The sequence below is a fragment of the Berghia stephanieae genome, chromosome 4 (assembly GCF_034508935.2).
Source record: "Berghia stephanieae isolate SIO BIC M18660-M18661 chromosome 4, UCSD_Bste_1.3, whole genome shotgun sequence".
Lineage (NCBI taxonomy): Eukaryota > Metazoa > Mollusca > Gastropoda > Nudibranchia > Aeolidiidae > Berghia > Berghia stephanieae.
This window is the reverse complement of record NC_088363.1, coordinates 90,753,961-90,770,318: the sequence shown is the minus strand read 5'-3', so window position 1 is coordinate 90,770,318 and position 16,358 is coordinate 90,753,961. Positions and strand designations below refer to the sequence as shown.

Here is a 16,358-nt window from a genome sequence, read left to right as displayed (position 1 = left end):
TGTTTTGTTGTCAAAACAGCATGTTAGGGTATCATATTAGTGTAAAATCTAACCCAATTCATAAAGGCCTAGAATTAACGACATCATAACTTCATTATTGCTTTTATTATGCAAGGTTTTTCTTTTGATTTCCAAATGTATTGGAGCCAGTCTGAAACCCTATTTTATTTTCTTATCCTTTGTTACAATGTAATATTTATGCATTTATAATGTGATTTGGTTTTATTTCAACAGGGAAAAGAAACAGAAGAACCATTTTGTTTGATCATGCCCAATACATCGTCTGATGAACAAAGCGGTAAAGAAGATCCTGTAGATTTCTACAGAAGACATATGTTGCATCCCAGTAAAAATACGAGCGTTATCTCAACAGGCATTTCCTCTACTAAACCTGTTGCTGAATTCAAGTTCAAAAGTCCTAATGCTCCTGTTGCAGTTTTGCCGAATTCTAAGGGCAGTTTTATTTTGTCTGACCCAAATCAGAGAAATAACTTACCTAAGGATTCAATGAAAACTGTAGACAATATAGCTGTTAACATTTTACCTGCTAGTGTAACAAATTATTCAGGTAATTCGGCTGCCTCTGAAACAGAAACCATAATCACAGCATCTATAAATGAATTCCCTGGTGGAGAAACAAAAACTATCACCGATACAGCTATAAATGTTGTCCCCAGTGGTGCAGCCCAATATAAGGAAATTGTGAATACAGTAACAGACAAGCCTCATGCAGGAAACAATGTACAATTACGAAAGGATCAGGAATCAATCTCTATCCCAGCTGCTCAGAAAGATGAGGAAACACCAAAGGAGACCGGCAAAATGTGAGTTGTTGGCTTCTTTTGATTATCATGGTATCTGGAAAAAAATAGACAACTCTTTGCAATAGATAAAAAAATAATGTAATATGAGAATAAAAAATACTTTTATAAGCTTTACGTGCTTCTAAAGTCATTTGATTGTTTATAATATAAAAATGTCATTGTTATTTCTCCAATCTGCCGTTTATGGTAATATATACAAGAGTTCAAATTGAATTCTGATTTATACATTATAGTATTCTCATTCATTTTTATAGCGTTTCAAGCAATCTGATTGTCAACTCAAAATCATTTCAGCTTTCAAAACGTGCGTTCCAAATTATCCAAGAAGCAGCACAAGCGTTACATCCAACTATACAAGAGACATGTATGTCCCATGATGAAAGGCAACAAAAAGGCTGTGTATACAGAGGCAGAACTCAGAGAGTTGAGTGAATTAGAGGTACTGTAATACTACCATGGAAAAATTATGATTTTGATGTGGATAAGATTATAAAGGATAAAAATATTTATCATTATGTTACGATAAAAATGAAAAACACAGATTTCAAATACAAGTTTTTGAGTTTCTCTTTAATCAAAATACATTAAAAAAAGAGAATTGTTCTGAAGAAAAAAAATATTGCTTTTAATAAAGTCAGTGTAGACTTGGAACATGTTTTTCATGAAGTAAACTGTTCTGCAGTTGCAATTGTATCTATTTTTAAACAAGAGGGAAAGTAGGTAAACACTGGAACAATTGCTTTCTACTCTTTGGATAGAGCTCTAGTCTTTAGGAAACTACTTTCTATTAGATCTGACAGGTCAATCATTGCTAGATGGGCAGGGAAGTCACAAAAAATCTCGAATGCATCTGGAATTGATACTTGTCCTTATGTGTGTGATGTGAGTGGTCTATCAACTGAGCTATCAGATGGGAAAGAACTTGGACAAAACGTGGACGGAAATTCATGAGATTAAAAATGTTTGAGATCTCTCAGTCCAACTAGTGTTTGGTGTCAGACCTATGCTGGGCAAACAAATAGATTGTTGTTGTGTTTGGCACCTGAGTGTTTCAAGCGTTATACGTCATCAATAAACTGTTGTTTGTGTAGTGTATTGTCTTCCTTTTTCAATGCATTGATATGGTCGTAAAGTGATGTGTACGATGTTTAAATTTCTATAACTCCAAACTACTGTAAAACCAAAAAACATTGCTTCCAGATTTCTTTAATATGGCCAAGAATTTTAAAAAATTATTTAGTGATTGGTATGTCCTTCAATGAGAAGATGAATCTTTCCACTACCCAAGGCCCAAACATTAGAATAAGCAACCAAAGTAGTCTCTTAGAGTCATAAAGTCAGGCTGGAGTTTATCCCAGTTTCCATTGCGGGTTACCCCCTATAATGCTATTCTATTGCAAAATAATTCGTAACTGGGGGGGGGGGGGGGGGGGGGGGTAAAAAAAAATCTCGACTACACCTGGGATCGGTATCAACTTTTTTTGCCCATGGAGTGACTGTTAGTGCCGCGCTGAGGACCGGTCCAAAGGACCGGTCCCACGGTCTTTTAGCTGTGAACCGGGGATCGGTCCCATAGTGAAGACCGGCGCCGGTCCTCACTTCTTATCACCTTTCAACTAGTGCCGCGCTGAAGACCGGTCTGATCACCTTCGGTCTCGCGCCATAGCCTACTACTTCCCCAGCGATTCGTTGCCTTCGGTTGCCTATCTTCCACCAATCACCACCCATCCCACTTAATTAATCGCACCCACCCCCCTTTGCCATACACTAAACGACACAGACGACCATACAGGCAGACGACCACCAACCTTCACTCCGCAAACCGCCCTTTCGTGTGTGAGATGGGGGGAACAGGAGGCGCACGCCTTGGACGATTCCATTATACGGGGTAAATTTCAAAATTTACTACACCATAATGATCGCAATGACAATGATCTATGGTGATGGCATGACCCCTCTTCTCTAATGGGTTATTGTTTGAAATGTATGTGACTACTAAAGATGTGTGTGTTTGTGTGTGTGTGTGTGTGTGTGTGTGTGTGTGTGTGTGTGTGTGTCGAACCTAGCAAGTAGCAAATCCGATTCTTTGTTTTCTTTTGTCCATCTCTTGTCACCACTCCTTTCTATCGCAGTGTTGTCATTTAAAATAATACAATTATATTAAAATTTCGTTTGGTGTTTTTACTAATCAAATAATATGAGTTTCATTAGTTTCTTCCTTCCAAAAAAAACAGTTATAACGTCTGAATTTTAAAAAAGTCCAATAGAATATTTGGGGACCCCGATAGCTCAGTTGATAGAGCACTCTCTTTATACGCAAAGGGCCAGAGATCGATCCCGGGTGCAGTCGAGTTTTTTCTAAATCCCTGTCTACTCAGCAATGAATGGGTAGCTGAGTTTGTTAGATCTGGCGAAAAGTCACCATCGACCCCTCTTATTACCTCATCCACCCCCTCTTATTATAACTTCACGTCTCTCTCTTACTCTTCAATGCTCGCTGCCCTCTAATGTGTGTGTGTGTGGGGGAAGGGGGGGGAGGGGGGGGGGGGGAGGAGTTGCGTGTGTGTATCAACGCCACGAACAACTCGATCAACGCCTTGGGCGATGCCATTATCTCCGTTAATGGGGATAAATTTCAAATTTTATTAAATTATCGAAGTAACAATGAAGTACGGTGAGCAAATAAAGAAGGCATCACCCCTCTTCTCTAATTAGGTTACAATTTGAAATGAGTGTGACTACTCCGTGTGTTTTACTCCTGTAGACCACGGTTTTCATCGTGTAGCGGTCTTTAACGGTTCAAGAATGAACGATCCCACGGTCTCAAAGGTCAAACGGTTCGAATTTCCAACAGTCTCTCAGGAATGTTCAATGTCGAAAAGGACCGGTCCTAGGACCGGTCCTTGCGGTCTTCATTTCCCAAGGACCGTAGGACCGTGGTCCTTAAGCTTGCCAAGGACCGCCCCGCACTAGTGACTGTTCCTCCAGCTGATGTTGATGGACCCAAAATATGCAACAAAGATATGGCATAATTCCTACTCAAAGTCATGTGTTTTGACTTATGACTTGAGGGAGAGAGATGTAGCTCAGTAATAACAGAAAACCATAATATCATTATGAGTGAGCAATATGCCTGATTTTCTTCCCATATTTAGTAAATTATGTATGAACTAAAACATGTCTAAAACAAAATAACAGTTACCCATGAATTTTGGTTTAACTTGCTTTTTATTGTACCGTACATTACTGTACCCTTCAGTGGCTATTCTTTGTTTTCATTTTCTAATTTACTTTCAAGGAGCTTCAGGTTCTTGTATCTCAAGAGCAAGTGGAATATCAAGACTACTTAAAGAGCAAAGCCGTGAGAAATCCAAACAGCTACAATTTCCTGACCAATGCTGCAAGAGTATATTCACATGTAAGTTTAAGGGTTTTTTAAAGAGAAGACTATTCTGAGCCTGTATTTTAACTATTCAAACTGATAACTGTCTTTGCCCTTTCTATAAGTGATTTTAGTGTCTTATGATGGATTTACACAATTTGATTAATGAAGTCCCATGGATCATAGACAATGTGAACTGATGTCGGTTTGATAATCAAACACAATTATGAGCCTGTTTTAACATTGTGTAATTGACAAATTTATATATATATATATATATATATATATATATATATATATATATATATATATATATATATATATATATGAGTTGTAATTGGCAACAGAGTTGGGTCATGGTAACTCTATTGCCACTTACAATTCATTAGGGGAACATATTGGGGTTCAAAAGGTGTAGATTCAAAGAAAAAGTTTATTCTTGTCTTCCTGTCTCAGCAAAAGTGACTTACAGTGCATTGTTGAAACAAGGGCAATAACTCCTTCCCAAACTTTAATATTGGATTATATGTTCTTAACCATCCATCTGCTTCAACTTTGCTTCTTTGGGCAGTATTTGAATGTTTGTTATTTTAAAGATATCGCAACTTCAAAATGCGATACGTTGACAAGTAGGTTTTTGGGATTTCTTATTTAATTTGGCAATTACTCATAGATTTATTTTAAAAATTTTTAATGTTATGTCAAGTTTGTCTTTATATAATGATAAATGTGTTTTAACATTGTGTTTTTCCAAGACAAGATATAACAGTCATCACAGACCGAGAAACTACATCAAGAACTATGAATTGGACAGTGAATTCAACATTCCTCTGGTACTTGAAGACAAGAGTGCTTCCTGCTTTATGACCTTCCAGAAGACTTTATTAAAACTTGTGAGATTGAATGTCATTTGTTTTGTTTTTTAAAATTGAAATATAGTTATTGCAATAATTTTACTCATGTAGCCTACTTCTGTAGACTTGAAAGGCTTATAGAGCCAAGAGTTTATCCTGGTTTATGTAGTGTTAATGGACAATGAAAATTGCTTACTACCATATAGATTGACCGTTAGTATATTTATTGCAAAGTACTTTCTGCCAGATCTAACAAGCCAAATCACCCATCATTGCTTGCTAGACAGATTAGTCCCAACTCGACTTGACCTGGATTAAGAAATAGTTTGTTTGTCAATTGAACTCTTTGCATTACCATTTTCATGTTATATAAACAAAGAAATAAATATATGTATTTTTTTCTTTGTTTATTTAAAAAAAAAAAAAAGAAGAAAAACAAAGGTTGGATAAACAGTAGGTATAAGCATTTCCTGTTTATGCACGTTATTTTACCTTGTTTTATCTTTTTTTAAACATCCCCTTCCCTCCCCCGAAAGATAAATATGAACTGCAGTAAAAATGTAAAATTCAATGAGCAAATCTAATTAACACGTTGATGTCATAAATCTAATTCAGGGCAATTCTCCTCGAATCACCATCCCCGATATAAAAAATGGACAGAATCCTGTTAAAATAAGAACGGAACCATCAGCCATCAATGCTTGGTTCCCAAGTTCTAAGATGAATTATGCTAACAACACCAAGTGCATGGACCATAAGGTATTCTTCACTTTTTCATACCTTATTATTTGAATATGTGCTACTACTACTACTACTACTACTACTACAACTACTACTACTACTACTGCTACTGCTGCTGCTGCTGCTGCTGCTGCTGCTACTACTACTACTACTACTACTACTACATGACGATGATGATGATAATAATAATAATGATGATGAATTACAATCATAGTAATAGGGGGCAAGGCACTGTCGTTTTTTTTCTTGGGCAAGATTATTAACCCCAATTTGCTCTTTGACAGCAAGGATGATTCCTGTTGACATCAAACTTTTGTTTGATGGATTATTTATATTCCTTCATGGAATGCCTAGGCGAGGCATCTAATGATTCTATACTGAAGAGCGTAATGTATTATTATTATTATTACTATTATTATTATTATTATTATTATTATTACTATTATTATTTAAATTATTATTAATATTATCATCATCATTATGTCTCGTTCTACATGTTATGTGTTGCTATTGGTCAGGTACCCTTTGTGAAGCGCTTTGAGTATGTTTAGAGGATATTGCGCTATATTAAAACTCAAGTTTTATTTTATTTTTTTCATTATTACAATATTGAACTATTCTTGAGAAATCTTCTTGCTCTCTGAAAAGCTGCTCGCTGTTTTCAATAAAGATTTTCTATGTTCCTGAAAAGAATATTATATTTTAGAGAGTTTTATTTATTATATAAGGAAGCAGAAAAAAAGGTATGAGCAGTATTTAAGAAAGATGAAAAGGTGAAAGTTGTTTTTCCTTGTTTGCAAATGTGAATGGACGAGGTAAGGGCAGTGTGGCTCAGCGGTATGGTCTTTCCTATGTCTTTCCCCGAACAGTTCTGAGTTCCGATACCCAGCTGAGCTGTGTGGCCTTGAACAGAACAAGTCACCTCGCCCTAGCTCAGTTTGTAGCGCTGCACTGCAGCTGATGCCTGGGTTATTCCCTAGGGGAGGAATCAAAGGAATTTTTAAATTTTATATATTATTTGTTTATTTTATTTGTTTATGTTTTTGTGCATTTATCCATATTTATTTTTTTATCTATTTATTTATGTCCTTTAATCGACATTGTGCTCCAAAATTGTGGTGTTTTTCAACACATGTTTTTCCCATTTCTGCTTGCAGATGATAAGTGAGGATACAAATGCTGTGAAGTTGGCACAGGAAGAGGAAATTGATATTGTCTTGTCATCAAGCTCCTTTAAGTGTCTGTTGGATAATCATGCCTCCAATATAATGAAGGCTTGGGATATACCTGTTACTGTTAAATGTAATCCTTATGGCGGTAGGTGTTGCTGTTATCATTTTGTCATTATTGATGTGAAAAATAAAAGTCATGGTCTATTCTGTTCCTCTTTTATAACACTGCAATCCCCTGCTATTTTCCAGACCATGCCAATCCATTTTAGTTACTGCTTCAGTGTTGAAAATATACTTAACATTGTGTAAATGTGAGTGGTTTGGCTTGAGCACTTCTAGAGGCTTATAAAATTCAATAATATTTTAAACGATAATACTAACACGGTAAAACTTTTTACCAAGTAGATTTGGTGTAAAGTAATTCTGATATTTTGATTTATTAACATACCTCAGATATTGAAATTGCTAAAAAAAACAAAAGATCCTACCATACAGTCCTACAAACTACACAGATCTAATTAATGGCAGCCCTTGCAATTTACTAGATATTAGCTGTCATGCAACTATGTAAGGACAATAGAAAATACGTGAGAGAATTAGGGATTGAAAAATACTCTCTTGAACATTGCAACTCCATCTGCCCCCTCCAAAAAAAAAACAAAACAAAAAAAAAACCCTTAAAAAAAATCAGTTTGAACTTTCATATAGTTAGATATCCATTGAATGTTCTCAAAATATGTAACAAGCGTTTCCATGCAACCCTGAACATGTGGCAAGAAATGATGCCAAAGTAAAATGCAATGTTGATTGTCAAAATATAGATTAATCATTTTCTCACTCTTTCAAATGATGTAACTCATTCCATTTTCTCATTCGTGGTTAAATAGTAAACAATCTTTCTATAATACAGTAACATAATAAATATTCGAATTATGTGTTGTAAGGTTGAATCAATTGCAGTACTGTATTTTAAACAAGGTATGAATTTTCATTTACAGGATCAAGATGTAACACAGTTTTCCTTGACAAGCCCTTGTACAGAGATGATTTCTTAATGCGAGAATATAATACCATGTATCACAAATATGCACTTCGTACTTTAGTATCTCGACCAAGAGACAAAGGACTTACACGTATCCAATCTAATAGAAGCAAACGACAACCAAAGATGGCTGCTCGTTTGGAAAATAGATTCTCATCTGATGATCTTGATATGTTTTCTACAGATGCATTGGAGGATATCGATACATTTGGGTCATTTTCCTCCACAAAATCAAAGCCTCTGCTTTTTGATAAGTCTCCAGGAAACAAAGAAAGTAGAGGTACAGGAGACAGTTTTACTGGTGATGATGAGAATAAAGTAGAAAATACAACCCAGAGCCATGTAAGAAGATATACTAGACAATCTCATATTGATAACGTACCTGAAGATAATAAGTCACTTGCCTCTAAAACTATAGAAAGTCCTAGTTCAGTAGCAAAAGACATTCACACCACTACTCAGACATCAAAGGAACAACAAAATGACACAACAAATTTACGGCGAAGCACAAGATTATCTGTATCCCTTGAACCCAAATCAGGAGTAAACCCTCCTTGTGCTCAAATCCAAGATAGCGAAACAGGACCCCCAACAAAAATTGCTAAAGTAGATACAGCTACAGATAAAATTTCATATGCAGATTCTCATGATGAGCAACCTAAAAGGAAACGAGGAAGACCTAGAAAAGATACTTTAGTTGATTCCTCACCTTCTGCATCAGAGCAAGATTCTGGAGCAAAAATTGTAAAACAGTCGATGTCACCAACATTTAATTTGACAGTGGAGACTGAAAGTCCTGCTAGCCCACCAATGCCAGAGATTCACAGCCCATCAGGAGATTTTAAAGTTGAAAGAGAACACCCAACCCAACCCGTAGAGGTACCGTTGATTCCAGTCAGAAACACTTTTTTTCCTTCTCAAGGTTTGTATAATTCTTAACTCTCATCAGTCAGTATTTCTATTTTCTATGATAGATTAAAACTGGGGCACTTATGTGGCACAATCTCCTCTAAACATCCTCAAAAGTGCTTTACAAGGGGTCCCTAGTGAATAGCAACTCTTAACATGTAAGATGAGACATGCATGATGCCTGTTAGGCGATATTACAATTTTTTTTCCAACTACCACTGTATTGTCTAGTAGATCATTGTATCGTGAAAAAGAGTAAAGAGCCTTTTCCGAGGACTGAACTATGCACCACTCAGAGTGAACTCAAACCCAGGACCTTCTGATTCGAAGGCAAGTGTCATACCACAAGACCACATATCCGATTACTGTCCTATATTATTTCTTTACTTTCTTTAATATGAGGGGGCCCTGAATGATTCTTTCACGATTGATCAGTTTCAAAATTATTTCTTTTATTGTTTCACACTTTTTCAACACACTTAATTCAAGAGTGTATTAAAGAATAGGTAGCAAAATGCTCAAATAGGTAAGATACTCTAATATAACCTGGACAACTTGGGTTGTGCACCAACCCCCCCACACACACAGCAGTGTGATTATCAATGTCAAATTTGCTCATATGGACAACTTGTGCGGCTGTGTGGTCTAGTGGTGTGACACTCGCTTTCGGATTGGAAGGTCCTGGGTTTGAACCTCGCTCAGCGCATAGTTGAGTCCTTGGAAAAGGCTCTTTACTCACATTCTCTCACCGTACTCAGGTGTAAAATGTATGTGTAAAGTACCTGGCCATTAACAGCGTTGTCTCTGTTGTAAAATTGTAATATCAGCTAACAGGCATCATGTCCCATCCTAAATGTTAAGTGTTGCTGTTGGGCAGGGACCTATTGTAAAGCGCTTTGAGCACATTAAGTGGATATTGTGCTATATAAAATCTCATTTTATTTCTTTTATTTTATTTAATTTAGATAATTCACATTGACATGAATGTTCTATCAGTGGCCAAGTCAGTCTCATGTCTTGTCAACTTGAAACAGTGGACAATGATATCAAAATGTGGCCCTCACTTTATGCTTTTAAAGTAATCCTCATAATGAAGCTTTAAATTTGAATATTAGAGTTATTGAATTATCTTAAAAGTTAATGCCATGTTGTACGAACTTCAGGTAAAAATGTCCCCAGTCTTCTTGATTCAATCCTTGGTCCATCTGATAAGAATCCTCACACATCCAATTGGCAACAAAATGTAGACAATGATGATGGTAAGTTAAAAAAAAAATGATGTAAACTCTACCTTACACAAGTTGAATTAAATGAGGGAAAAAAATAGTGACGTCTTAAACTATTATACAATAGTGTGGTAAATAAAAATCAAAACAATAATTTATTCCACTCTATACAGTGTTATAACAATGACATAATCTCAGATACAACTCTCATAGGATTATATTACTGATCAAAAAGAAATGGAGCTAAATCATCTTTGAACTAATAAATATTTTATAAACCAATCATCGAAACTAAACTTACACAATAGGTCTATGTCTGGGTGTACTATCAGCCGAACGCAATTATGAGCTTGTTTTAACATTGTTGTAATGGACAATATTTTGCATTGGTTTGATTGAGAGTTATTTCATTACAACAATAAGCCCATAATAATTAGGGTTATCAGACCTGCACATAAGTATGTGTCGACCTATATCAACAAAATTTTGAAACTCTTAAGAAGGCAGACATTTAAAATTTATTTTTAAATAAATAAATAAATAATGAATTTATATATCGCCTAAACATCCACGTCAATCGTGCTCTGCAGCACTTTACATAATAATAATGTTTTTAAAAAAAATAATTTTTAAATCACGACACTACATAAGCATGAATACAGAAACAAAATCCAAGCAACGTCTATTTCATAAATAATAAGCCTTACGGAACAACTCAGTCTTCAGACATTTCCTGAAAGATGATAAATTTCTGAGTGTGTTCCATAGGCATGGAGCAAAATCGAATAGAAAGACACAGGTAAACAAAAATGTGTCCTGCCGGCTAAGCGTGTTACGTACATATATGATGAATGATTATTTTTAAAAAAATGATTTATTGTTATTATTTTTTTAATAATTTATTTATTTATTTATTTAAAAAAAATTTTTTTTAATCTTTCAAAATTTTTCTTTACTAAAGATATTGAAAACCCCGAGGGGTTCCTTCCCTTGACTGAGAGATGTAATCATGTGATATACAACCAATGGGAAATGGGGTCAATGAAGCTGATGATAAGGTGTAACTATCATGGTGCTATCAAAGATAAAGGAAAGGTGAGATGATTATGTAAATTTTAAAGTTTTGACAGATATACATACTGACATATATCTATATACTGTGATGAAGTAAATCAAGTCAGAAAAAAAAGAATCATTTTTGTTTTACATTTGTGAGTGTAACGCTGTGATGTATATATCCGATCTCACATAGATGTTAGTTTCAGTAAAGTAAATCAGAGAATCAGCAAGAATTGTACTAGCACCTTTTCAGGCAGTGCGAGAGTGGTGAATAAAATGCATTAAAATTATTCTTTTCCAGCCTAGATATGTATACTTGAGTCCCAAATTGGAGTACCAGTCCGACTTTGGCATGGAACAAGTGACCCTGAATGAGATGACTCGGACCTGGGCTTCTTGCTTCATCAGGCCTGGTACCAGTCTAGTCAGAGGTTTGTTTGTCCTGTGTTTCAACATTTGGTGTTCAATACATTTTTTTTATCACATTCAAAAAAAGCATATCAAATGAGTATCTCCATTTTAGTGGAGTTAACTTAAATCGTTGTAATGGACAATATTTCCAACACAACAGTGAGACCATTACAGTAGGTTCAATTAACTCAAGTGTTTACCTTTCATTTCGATTGAACTAGAGGCTTTAATGATTAAATGTGTCATGGAGAGAAAGATAAAGGAAGTAAATGTGACTCATAAATAAGGGAACACAAAACAAAAGACGTTTCAGCCTTTGCCCTTTTTCTTGGCCAAGGCTTAAACGCCATTTGTTTTGTGTTGTTCCCTTATTTATGAGTCTCATCTACTCCCTTTATCTTTTCAAAGGCCGAAACATCATTTGTTTTGTGTTGTACCCTTATTTATGAGATGCAGAAAGTCGGAGTTTGTAATAAAAAGGGGAACATATGATAAAAGTGGGAGCCTTGAAGATCATTAAATATCGTCTCCTCCTGAATGAGAATCTCAGTAACCAGACAGATGATTGTCATATGAGTTGCAGGATTTTCCTAGCCTCGACTACTTTGAAAAGTCTCCATTTATTCAGTGAATGTTAAATGTAAAGTTTAATAGTGTGGACGGTTGAACATGTTGAAACCATGATTTTTTTTGGGGGAAAAAATATGAGAAAATACTTATAGCTATTGGTAAAAATATGATAAATCATTTCAAATGGTTGAAGTTGGTTGGCAAGTCTACAAAGGCTAGCAGTGCTCAGCATGGTCAAATACTGGATGGAATACTACAATTCTAAACCATTGGCTCTAGTGTTGTTCTCCCAGAGTAGGGAATCCGTTCAACCAATGTTTGAGCAATTGCCTGGTTATTGGGAGTGTATATTGTAAGAGTACCAGTACAAAAAGGGCACCTTTGGATGATTTGTACTGTATGAAATGATATTTTGGTACCACACGATTTGCTGATGGAATAAATGAAGGGTATAATGTATGGGGAAACCTTTTAAATTGCTATGTGATCACACAGATTCCTTTTACCTATTCATAATCAAGATATTGATGGGAATGTAGGTGTTTGGATTATTTAACTTGATTGCATATTCTCATCTTTTATTATCTTTTTCCCTTCCATTCAGCACGGATCAATGCATTCTCTTCTGAACTTCTGATGGTTGAGGAGAAAACCATAGATTGTATCTTGAATTCCTCTCTTCCCTTCAAGTATGTCATGAATTTAACATCCTTGATATACTAATTTTATTTCTGATGATCTATATTAATAATCACAAAGCAGCATGGAAATTAATGCATTTTATTTGTGGTCAAATGCGGGTGGTTGGATGGGAGCATCACCCTTGAATCATATACCTATGATGTTCGCATGGGTGTACGATCTGATAGTGATGTCGTTTCTTCTTCTCTTTACTAGCCTATCCTGCTTCTTTGGTTTGTGATTGTATTTTTGACAGGGGATATTTTTTTTTCTGTAAATCTTCTGCCTGTTTGTTCTTGGTTATTTATAATTTAGCTTATGATATCTTTAGGTTATGATTTTGATTGACATTTGTACTATTTTTGTTAGATTGCTTGTTTTTTTGTTTCAGCGGTCTCTCATATAACCTCAATTGTGTTGGAAGAGACCTAAAGCAACAAACAAACAAAAAATGCGGTCTTCCTTATATTGATTCTTCATGTGTAACATTTGAACTTAACATGCATAATGTGCTAAGATCTTAGAGAAAAGTCCTTCAGCGCCATAAGACTCATGGAGCCGGAGGTTATCCCATTTACAGTGGCAGTTGCTTGATACCCTTCTGGATAAGGCTCTGGTCTATTGGGAAGCACTGTGCATCAGATCTAATTTACTCATTTACCCAAGCACTGCAGGTTGACAAGGGAATGGGGGAGAAGCTCAACAGAGGTCAGAAAAAGATCTTGACTGCGCCAATGATTGACACCGGTCAGGATGCAACGTTGATATTGATATTGTTCACCAAACATAATCAGACAACAATCTGTATATTACTTTTAGTGTTTAATCTGCCCATAATTTATGCGACTGACAGATTTATAAAGGAAGATAATGGAAAAGCTGCATTAATTTAGATTGATTTTGTTGTTAATATAATTTTACTGGAAATCTTCTATCTTTTTAACATTTAGATTCCATCCAACTAATATCATTAAAAATTTTTCCTATAGGCCAGACCACTCTTTTGCGATGTTGAAGCAGATTTTTGAAAGACTAAAGAGGCAAGTAACATTTTTTTTTCATAATGATCTCTTATTCCTTTTTTGTTTTGATTTGTTTAGATTAAACATAGAGAATAATAATAATATTCCCTTTATTCATCCCCAAGGAGAAATTTGTCTTTCGGGTCTATTCCAGGGGAAGTGAATTGTGCTTTTTTTGTTCTTGCATTATTATTATTATTATTATTATTATTATTATTATTATTATTATTATTATTATTATTATTTTATTTTTTATTTTTAAAATTTTTTTATATTTTTATTATTATTATTATTATTATTTATTATTATTATTATTATTATTATTATTATTATTATTATTATCATCATCAGTTGGTAGAGCACTCGCTTCACACGCAAAGGGTCCAAGATCGATCCAGGATGCTGCCGAGATTTTTTCTGACCCCCCTGCCACCCAGCTGAATGGATGGCGGAAAGTACTTTGTGATAGACTAGCAACCTATCCAAAGGATGGCGAGCAATCGTTATTGTCCGTTTCACGCTATAGAAACTGGGATAAACTCCTGCTCCATGGGTCCTACGGCTATGAAGGACTACTTTTTTTACTTTATCTAATAGGCTTTTCTATAAATCTATATCCACTTTTGTGTGGCTATGTGATCTATTGGTACGACACTCGCCTTCAGACTAAATGGTCCAGAGTTCGAGTCTTGCTCATAGCAGCGCATAGTTGAATCCTGGGAAAAGGCTTTTTACTTATGTTCTCTCACCATGACCTGACCGTTAACAGCATTGTCTCTGTCTGAAAAAAAAAAATGAAATGCCCTAGCAGGCGTTATGTCTCATCATAAATGTTGAGTGTTGCTGTTGGCTAGGTATCCCTTGTAAAGTGCTTTGGACACATTAAGTGGATATTGCTCTATATAAATGCTCAAGTTTTTTTAAAAGCTCAAAGTTTTGAAACTTATCAGCCAATTGTTGGTGATCAAACTTTATTCGGGTGTTACCGATGTTATGCTTTTAAAATATCTTAAGGTTATTTACAATGCACATAGATATATAATCCATTCAGTATCTTGATAATTAAACTCTTCGAATATATAATTAGATGTTCAGGTCTGAAATTGAATAGATGTTTAGGTAAAAAATTTCAATATAGCTAGATTTGTATGCAACCTGATAATAAAAAAATTCGGCTTTTGGCGCCCTTGTTAAGATAATCGTTTATGATTCTGTACAATGTTAGCAAAAGTATTAAAGGTAGTTTTTATTTATCATTCCATTTTAGATATGTACTGGGAAGTTATTTGTAATGCATTGTTGAAATTACATTTAATTGATTGAATAATTTTTGAAAAATCTTTTCAGGCTTCCAGAGGGACAATATTTGCTGTCTCACCTCAAAGGAGATAAAGTTTGTAAGGTTCGCAAGTTCAATGGCAAAGCAGGGTTAGTTGTTTAACATTTTGGAAGAATGAATGTTTCATCAGACAGTTTAGTTAGCTTGCTCTCTCTCTTTAGAATAATAATAATGATGATAATAATGATAATTATAATAATAATACTAATAATAATAATAATGATAATAATAATAATAATAATAATAATAATAATAATAATAATAATAATAATAATAATAATAATAATAATAATAATAATAATAATAATAATAACTACAACAACAGCAACAACAATAATAACAATAACAACAATTATAATAATATTATATTATTATTAATAATAATAATATAATAATAATAATAATAATAATAATAATAATAATAATAATAATAATAATAATAATAATAATAATAAGCTCTTTGATAAGTAATCTACTAGCCCATCTCCTAATTAGTGGACACCTCTTCTCTTTTCTATTTAAGGTGCTATCAGCACTTCCTACAATTTCCCACATTTATTGTTCTGTACTAGCAAAAGATTAAATTTTAAAAAAATATATATTGAAAGCAAAGTAACTCATAACAAATATATCCTGCACAAACCTTTCATAGTAGTAAGTAGGAAATCATATTCAGTCAAACTTAACTTGTGTGAGCAGCAATCAAAAGAGCTTGACAAAAGTGTTTGTCTCAGACACCAGCAGACTCACACTAGTCAGATACTGAAATAATCGTCACATAAATTGCAAAATAAGTACATCCGAGTTTCAAAACAATTTTGGCGGCACCTTTTTGATCTCTTGATTTCTTTCATTATGGCACCTGTGGCCAACCAGTTTGATGATTGAGTGGTGCTCAGTGACATCAATAAATGTCATTGATTGCAAAATTCTGACCTCCAGTACTGCGTTCTTTGGTTAGGCATTTGATACATATTCCCCGACTTTCCTGATATCAGGAGGCTTTAGTCCAAAGAAGGGCACATAACAGTTGACTTGCCCCCCTGCATGATATAGAAATTATGGTTGCTTATTGCCTGCTGGGAGAATAAATCGTGCAGCGAGAATTGACCTAATTGTTAAATGC

General features: G+C 34.6%; 1 protein-coding gene across 4 annotated transcripts in view; it reads left to right on the top strand.

Annotated features, from left to right (window-relative positions):
* Nucleotides 1-16,358, top strand: part of LOC144971547 (little elongation complex subunit 2-like) — a 107,906-nt gene that overhangs the window by 1,498 nt on the left and 90,050 nt on the right. For all 4 annotated transcript variants that reach the window (XR_013645150.1, XR_013645151.1, XM_078912568.1 and 1 more), the window contains exons 3-15: nucleotides 235-824; nucleotides 1,119-1,263; nucleotides 4,123-4,242; nucleotides 4,962-5,099; nucleotides 5,676-5,819; nucleotides 6,959-7,118; nucleotides 7,972-8,937; nucleotides 10,088-10,183; nucleotides 11,112-11,245; nucleotides 11,511-11,640; nucleotides 12,795-12,879; nucleotides 13,861-13,911; nucleotides 15,241-15,321. Coding sequence is in view for 2 of the 4 variants with exons in the window: in XM_078912568.1 (XP_078768694.1) it covers nucleotides 235-824; nucleotides 1,119-1,263; nucleotides 4,123-4,242; nucleotides 4,962-5,099; nucleotides 5,676-5,819; nucleotides 6,959-7,118; nucleotides 7,972-8,937; nucleotides 10,088-10,183; nucleotides 11,112-11,245; nucleotides 11,511-11,640; nucleotides 12,795-12,879; nucleotides 13,861-13,911; nucleotides 15,241-15,321 (2,840 nt within the window). In the remaining 2 variants the exon portion in view is untranslated. The remainder of the gene's footprint in view (nucleotides 1-234; nucleotides 825-1,118; nucleotides 1,264-4,122; nucleotides 4,243-4,961; nucleotides 5,100-5,675; nucleotides 5,820-6,958; nucleotides 7,119-7,971; nucleotides 8,938-10,087; nucleotides 10,184-11,111; nucleotides 11,246-11,510; nucleotides 11,641-12,794; nucleotides 12,880-13,860; nucleotides 13,912-15,240; nucleotides 15,322-16,358) is intronic.